General features: G+C 53.7%; 1 protein-coding gene across 2 annotated transcripts; it reads right to left on the reverse strand.

Moving 5' to 3' along the window:
• Positions 1-31: 31 nt before the first annotated feature.
• On the reverse strand, positions 32-7,657 carry Esrra (estrogen related receptor alpha). 2 transcript variants are annotated; one of them, XM_004643760.3, is made up of 7 exons: positions 6,904-7,657; positions 6,149-6,485; positions 2,685-2,801; positions 2,402-2,530; positions 1,836-2,003; positions 1,468-1,737; positions 32-1,061 (listed from the first exon to the last, which is right to left on the reverse strand). In XM_004643760.3, the coding sequence occupies exons 2-7, from the start codon at positions 6,471-6,473 to the stop codon at positions 802-804; spliced, it is 1,269 nt and encodes a 422-aa protein (XP_004643817.1). In that variant the 5' UTR covers positions 6,474-6,485; positions 6,904-7,657; the 3' UTR covers positions 32-801. The 2 variants fall into 2 exon arrangements, with proteins under 2 accessions (XP_004643817.1, XP_023559720.1); XM_023703952.1 differs by lacking the exons at positions 6,149-6,485; positions 6,904-7,657 and having other exon boundaries at positions 2,402-2,562; positions 2,685-2,785.
• Positions 7,658-7,686: the final 29 nt, after the last annotated feature.

Genomic DNA, 7,686 nt, shown 5'->3' on the forward strand with positions numbered 1-7,686 from the left:
ACCTTGACCCAGTGACACACCAAACACAGTGTTCTTGAGCTCCATAGTATATCTTTTTTTTCTCTCTCTCATTAAAGGTTCAAAACCAAAAGCGGTTTCTTTTTGCAGCAAATATACATTAAAATAGAGTCTCTGTACAGCCAAGGGCTCTGGGTCCTGGCTTCCCCATGTCCCTGCGCCTCCCTGGCCAAACCCAAAAATAAATATAGTGTTATTGCTCTGCAGGGCATAGAGGCAGTGCTCTCCTGACCCCTTGAGGAGGCTAGGTGGGAGCTCATGGGGGGCCCTGGGGGCCCGGGGGCTGGAGCCTGCTTGGAGTTATTGCTTCGAGGAGGGGGCACTAATGCCCAATGCAAATGATGAGGAGAGGAGCGAAGGGGGCAGGGGCCTTTGCTCTCCCAAGTCCCCCTCTACTCGAGAGGAAGTCGGATTAAGCAGCAGCAAAAGCATCACCCACTGGGAGACTCTGGCCTCCATCCCCTTCCCTCCCTGAGATGGGGTTTCTGCCTGCCACATCCCCTGCAGCCCTCTATGGCTTCCGCAAGGCCCCCTACACTCTTGGGGGCACATTATGGCTTGCAAGGGGCAGCACTGTGCCCACTCTGGGCATTCACATTCCCAGCTCCTGATACCCCCCCCAAGGGGGGAGAGGAGGGCATGGGGCCTGCTCCCAGGCACTGATGGCATTGCCCTGGCCCTGCCAGCAGGTTGTAGCACTGCCCAGACCCTAGTCTGCCCCCTTAGGGCTGACCCCATGCTGAGCAGGTCCTGTCAGCTCCCCGACCTGTCCCACCCCTTGCCTCAGTCCATCATGGCCTCGAGCATCTCCAAGAACAGCTTGTGCATGGGCACCTTGCCCTCCAGCTTCACCCCATAAAAATGGGCCAGCACTTTGCCCGCTGTCTGGCGAAGGAGTGGTAGGGTGAGCAGCAGCCTGCCTGCCCGCCGCCTCTCGGCACCCCCTCCAGGGCCAGCCCGGCCAGCTTCATACTCCAGCAGGGCCTCATGCAGGGCTTCTCGAAGCTGCTCCACAGCCTCAGCATCTTCAATGTGCACAGAGTCTGCAAGGAAAGGGCCATAATTGTTGAGCTGGGCCACCTCAGGAAAGGGTAAAACTCACATCGTTGAGCACCATGATGAGACGTAAGGAGCGGCCAATAATGGACTTGCTATCCAGCTGGCAGAGGGATTCCTGCCCATGAGCCAAGGCTGACCCTTTGTCCTTCAATTTGGCAACATCGTGTCCTCCCTCCCTACTAAACTACCCTTCCACATTAGCATGGCTCAAACTCCTGTGCAGTTTGGGATCTGCCTTCACTTTTTTTTGACTTTTATAAAGTTTCTTGACTTCTATAAAATTGCTGTTCTTCTCTAGGCCTCAGTTTTCCTTGTCTGCAAAGTGGGATGTTAGCAGGGGCCTTACAGGGAGATCTGTAGATGAGTGCTGGATGCTTGCCCTGGACTCACCTGAGTTGGCAAGGGCCAGGGCCTTCAGCAAGACATATTCCTCTCGCTCCAGCCGCAGGGCCTGCAGGCGCCGCACCAGCTGCAGCAGAGCTGCCCCCAGCTCCCCAAGGCCAGCTGCCCGTGCCCCCTCTTCATCCAGAACCAAGTCCTCAGCAAAGGCTAGTTCATCCTGCAGAGGCAGTGAGCGCTGGGCCACACCCAGCACCAGTACCTCCATCCACACGCTCTGCAGTACTGACATCTGGTCAGATAGTGACAGTGACGAGAAGCCTGGAGGGCAGTGGGGAGTAGACCTGGCTGAGCAAGTGCCTTAGAGCCAAGGACCACCTGCCCTGCTTGGGAAAGCCCTAGGACATCTGGGCCCTTACCTGGGATGCTCTTGGCCCAGCTGATGGTGACCACAATCTCTCGGTCAAAGAGGTCACAGAGGGTAGCCACAGCTGGGAGGTGTCCATCAGGGCCAGCAGGGTCAGGCATGGCATATAGCTTCTCAGGCTCAACCACCAGTAAGTGCGACACTAGTGCGTTCACAGGGGCTGCAGGGATAGGGAGGACTAGTCAGAAGCACTGAGATGCCACAGCCTTCCTCTAGGTACAGTGTTGCCCCTGGCAGGTTCCCTGTAGCCTTTTTCCACAGCCCATGGCCAACCAGGGTACACCTCCTGGGAAGTATCCACTACCTCCCAGAGAAAGTCTTGAGTCCTAGGGAAGGTTTGCAGACAGTCTAAGTGTTAAGAAAACCTCTCTGGTCCCAGCTGTACTGTTTGGTCTCCAACATATATAAAGATACTCCATATATAATTCTTAGGAAAGTAAATGAATCCATGAAGGGGAAGTATGGGACCCAGTACCTATAATGATGCCAGATAGGTTGGTTTCCTGGAGTTGGAACACCCTTGCCCCAGAGCTCTGGGGACCCACCGTGTTCTCTTACCTGTCTTCCGGGGTCCTCCAGCTACTGCCAGGGGGCCTGCAGGGAAGGGACCTGGGAAGGGCAGCGGATCCACCTCTGGCCGCCGTTTGTACTTCTGTCGCCCACCCCGGACACGGTCCAGGCGCACCCCTTGAATTGTAGGACAGGATGAGTCTGTAGGGCTGGGGTGGGCTTGCTCTGCAGAACTGTCCTCAGCCTATTAAGCAGAACTACCCAGGCCCTGCACTCCCCCACTTGCCCCCCCAACACCCACTACCCCACCCAGGACCCTGCCAGTGCTCACCCTCCTTGAGCATGCCCACCCGCAGGCACTTGGTAAAGCGGCAGGCCTGGCAGGCCTTGCGTCTCCGCTTGGTGATCTCGCACTCGTTGGAGGCTGGACAGCTATACTCGATGCTCCCTGCCAAGAAGAGCCAGGGCTCCAGTGGCAGTCTCCCCAGGCCTGGAGAGGGCCCAGTGGACAGGAAAGCCCTGACTCACCCCAGGAAAGCACAGGTCTGGGGGTACAGGAAAGAAAGGGAGAGTAGGGTGCCATAAGCAGCAAAGAGAGAGAATTGGCCAGGAAGGGCAGGGACCAAGCAGACTGGCAGCTTCTCTGCCCCAGGCCTCTGGGTGACCCACTCCACTAGGCCACACTACTTTCCATGCTACTGAATCTAATAGTCAACTTCAGTTCTCATCTTAGGGACTGAAGTAGCATGAAACACATTAATTGCATGCTGCTCCTAGAAACATTTGAACGTTTTCTTCTTTTGCTTCTAGGATACCACTCTCTTGTTTGCCTCCCACTTCTGTCCTCTTTGTGGTTTCTCTGCATCTCCTCAGTTCCTTCCATTGAAGCTGCCTGGGCCCAGCCTGGCACCTACCCTCACTTACTCCTGCGGCAATCTTACATCATAGGACTTGCTGATTTCTTTTTCTAGCCCAGACCTGCCTTGAGCATCACACTCACCAATCCAGCTGCATCCTGGACATCCTGAAGGCTTTTCAAAATTCACACATTCTACACAGACCCAGACCTCCTCTCCAAGCCTACAACTGCATTCACCCTGCTGCCCAAGCAGAAACTTGTGCAGATTATCACATCCCTCGCACACTGTGTGCAACCTGTTAGCAAATCCTGGAAGCTTTATCTTCTCATCCACCCTGACTCCAGCTCCTGCCCCTGGCAACTGCTTCCCCCTGGACTTTCATCACCATCACCTTTCACCTCACTGGCCTGCTCTCTCCCCACAGGGATTCTGAGACCTGTGTCAGCTCCTGTCTCACTTTTGCTCAAACCCTCCAAGCATTTCCCCTTGGACTCACCTAGCCCTCACCTTTATGACCTCTACTCCACACCTGTAGCTTCTCAAACAGGGCTGCCTCAGGGCATGCAGCTCCTTGCCTGCACTCCTGTCTAGTCCTGCCCTCTGAGAACACTTTTTCCTCCTCACCCCCTTCAGACCTTTGCCCCTTGTTACCTCAGGAAGATCTTCCTTGGCTACATGTGAAAATGCTAACTCTCCTTTGTTGGTATTTCTAGCTATCAAGTACACTTTCTCCTACCTTCCTCCTATATCCTCGGTGGGTTTTTGCACTCAGCTTCACACACACACACACACACACACACACACACACACACACACACACTCGCCATCCAGCACCCAGACCAGTCCTTTGGCTCATGCTTTGCTCCCTGTCTCTCCCTACCTTAGTCCAGCTGTGTGTTCCATATCTGGAACACTGGTCAGGACAGTAAAACACAAGTCAGAAAAGGTGTGTGGGGCCTATCCTGTCACCACTACCGACAAACTGTGTTACCTTGAGCAAGTTCCAGACCTAACCCCTTATACCTGTTTTCCCAGCTTTGAAACTAGGATAAAAATCATACTTGGAGCTAGGCTTGGTGATGGATACCTGTAATTCTAGCACTCTGGGAGCCTAAGAAAAGAAAACCACAAGTTCAAAGCCAGCATGGGCAACTCAGGGAGATCCTGACTCAAAGGGCTGGGGATGTAGCTCAGTGTGAAGGCCCTGGGCTCAAACTCCAGTAAGACACACCACACATGCACACGCACACGCGCACACACACACACACACACACACACACAGTACTTGCCACTGAAGGTGTGGCTTAGTGGTAGGGTGCTCCAAAAATGCAAAACAGCATTTAAGTGCCCAATAAATGACCGTATATAGCCAGCACTCAATAAATACTTGTTAACAGCTACACAAAGGATTCCAGAGTGAGTGTAGGAAGACACCTGGATTGGCCTTGCTGCCTCACTGATCTTCAGAGCCAACAGGGAACATTTGTAGACTAATGTATTTCAGCAAAGTCAAAAACTCACTGCGATGTCACAATCAGAAGTCCAGTTATTACTTAACAAGCAGAGGTAGCAGTCTGGCATTTAAGAATTTAGTTCTGGACTTCTATTAAATTCTGGTTCTGCAATTTCTACCTGTGAGACTTCAAGTTTCAAGAACCAAGCGGGCCTTAACTATGACAATGCTGACAGCGCTGCTGTGGGTCAGTCTCTGGCACACAGTAAGCACTCAAAAAATTTTTTCACTATAGTTGCTACAAGCCCCGAAGTAACTAAAGGGTACATAAAAATGTAACTAATAGGCCAATAATGCCAGGTAATGTTTACATTAGCATCTTACCCACATGCTCAAAGTTTGGTTTGCTTTCCTGAGGGAAGGGACTTGAAGAGTGACAAGTGCAGTGCTATGGATTTAGCCCAGGACCTTGCATGGGCTAGGCAAGCACCGCATCTACCTCTTAGCCATATGTCCCCAGCCCTTTTTAAACCTTTTTTTTTTTTTTGCGGAACCAGGGATTGAACTCAGGCCCTTGCGCTTGCCAGGCAAGCACTTATTCTACTGAGCCACCTCCCTGGCCTCCCTTTTTAAATCTTATCCTGAGATAGAGTCTAAATTGCCTGTATATCCAGTATATCGAAAGTTCAAGGCCAGCTTGAGCCACATAGCAAAAGGCTATTTCCAATAACAAACGTAAAAGAGCAGGGATTCCTAGCAATCATTTTTGTTTGTTTTTTGAAACAGGGTCTCACCACCATGTAGTCCAGGCTGGCCTCTAACTCAAAATGATCCTCCTACCTCAGTTTCCCAAGTGCTGGGATTACAGGCATGCACCACCATGCCTGGCTCCCTAACAATCTTTTTAAAGTGAGGTGCTAAAATATGATGGAGGAACTGGGTGTGCTGATACACACCTATAATCCCAGATCTCAGAAGCTGAGGCAAAAAATGAAGATCTCCACAAGTTTGAGGCCAACCTGGGGTACATAACAAGCCTTTCTGTCTCAAAAATTAATTTTTAAAAGGCTAGAAATGCTGCTCAGTATGAAGATATCTAAAAAAATCTGTTCTTCATTGGTATTGCTTTGGGAAAATTAAGAAAAAGGGCCATGTTCTATGCTGGCAGAGGTTAGCAGCTGCCAGAAAAAACAAAGGTTTGGAACAGGTAGAAGTTCTCTTGGAATTTTTCAAAGCCACTGTCAAAGGTATGCTGAGCCTAGGGCACCCAGGAAAACACCCTGCACCTATGTCCCCTCTACATCCCATTCAACCCACTGACAGGTACTAGGGGCTTTATTTCTCCTTTCTGAGATATAAGGGCCTAGGAGCCCCAGACTACCAACCTCATGCAGTACCTGAGCAGACTCAGCAGTGTACCAGCTGGGAAGTGACAGGCCAAGGGTACAGGGCAAAGGACACAGAACAGGGGTGCGGGCTCACCCTGGATGGTCCTCTTGAAGAAGGCTTTGCAGGCCTCACAGGATGCCACACCATAATGGTAGCCAGAGGCCACATCCCCACAGACCAGGCAAAGACGTTTGGGCAGGGAGCTGAGCACCAGCTTTCCACTGCCCTGCTCACCAGGCCCAGCCCCTTCCCCATCCTCCTCCTCCTTGTGCCCTGGTAGGCACCGGGCAGGAGCTGGACCAGGAGCCAGGGTTACAGGAGGCTCAGTCTCAGTCTCTGAGGAACCCTTCGGACTGTCAGGGCTGGCTGGCTCTGCCTTGATGTACAGAGGCTCAATGCCCACCACCTGGCTGGACATGGCGCTGGTCACCTGCAGGGAGAGACCATCAGGTCACAGAGAGACTGAGGGATGGGGGATGGGAGGATACGCTGCCACATGGGCTGCCCAACCCTGGGCTTGGGCCAGGCTTCCAGGCTCAGCTAGGGGGAGGGAGGGGGGCAGAGTCCAAGGAAGCGTTGCCCACGAAGGGGGCCCCCCCAGCTGCTGCCATGGGAACAGAGTCTCCAGAGCCTCCAGGGCAGTAACTGACAGCAGGTCTCCCTCTTGGGAACCTAGCAGAGACCTGGGAGCAAAGTAACCTCAGCCCCCAGACAACCTCCAACCCCACCTGTAATGCCTTCCAGATCTTGGGGTGACCTCCATGATCTCCCCCTCACTTAGATACTTCCTATTCAAGAGGGCACAATGAGCCACTCTGGCCTAGGAGAAATACCCACACCCCACTCACCTGGGTTCTCCAGTGTCCCCATATACCTACTCACTGTTCTGGGGTTTTCATACTCGCAAACCCCTAATCCTTACTCTCACACTTCTCTCAAAACCTCCATAAACACGCTCATGATTCAATCTCGCACCATCTCGAAGGGTCCCCTGAAGCACATACAGTGGCACAGACTCTGGCGAGAAAGTACAGCCTCTCACCCAAGTCACGCCGCGCCCCTCCTGCCCCAGCATGCCCAGTTCCAGCCACACCACCGGGTGCGGCTCCACCTCCTTGCACCCCAAGCCTGCCGCAGAGTCCACCACCTCATGGGGCGCCCCGCCCCCTAACCTGCGCACACCTATGGGAAGTTACCCGAAGTTGCTAGCTTTCCCTCCCCCTCCGCCCCCGGGGGACCTCTATCAGGTTATCAGGAAGTACATGAAGACGGCCGAGGAGAAGGAAGAAGTTCTCCCCCGCCTCTGCGATGACCTTTGACCCAGAGAGGGTGGCCCAAGCCCCTTCGAGCGCCCCCACGTGGTGCTCAGAGCTCCTTCCCGACCAAGAACCCTCCCTGTCTTCCACCCCAGCCTGCCCCAGGGACTTCGGCTCTCCCCAAGCGCCGTACTGAACCCTGCCCCGGGGCTGGATCTGAGGCCCCAGGTTAAGAGGGACCAGGCCCCCGCTGTCTGACCCGGGCTAGACGTTGACTCTGACTGGCCTTCCAGGACCCTGACGCTGGATCCCGCCCAGTTCTAACCCCCGTCGGGCTCTCAACCAGATCCCAGCCGCCTCCCCGCCGTGCTCGCA

This window comes from Octodon degus, unplaced genomic scaffold, assembly GCF_000260255.1.
Source record: "Octodon degus isolate 3935 unplaced genomic scaffold, OctDeg1.0 scaffold00184, whole genome shotgun sequence".
NCBI lineage: Eukaryota > Metazoa > Chordata > Mammalia > Rodentia > Octodontidae > Octodon > Octodon degus.

What these genes read in the sequence shown, in the direction of transcription:
- Esrra (XM_004643760.3), bottom strand. Translation starts at nt 6,473, where the DNA reads ATGTCCAGCCAGGTGGTGGGCATTGAGCCTCTGTACATCAAGGCAGAG. An exon ending in TGGAGGACCCCGGAAGACAG is followed by an intron (nt 2,004 to 2,401) that starts GTAAGAGAACAC and finishes CTATCCCTGCAG; the next exon opens with CCCCTGTGAACGCACTAGTG. An exon ending in CTGGGCCAAGAGCATCCCAG is followed by an intron (nt 1,738 to 1,835) that starts GTAAGGGCCCAG and finishes ACTGCCCTCCAG; the next exon opens with GCTTCTCGTCACTGTCACTA.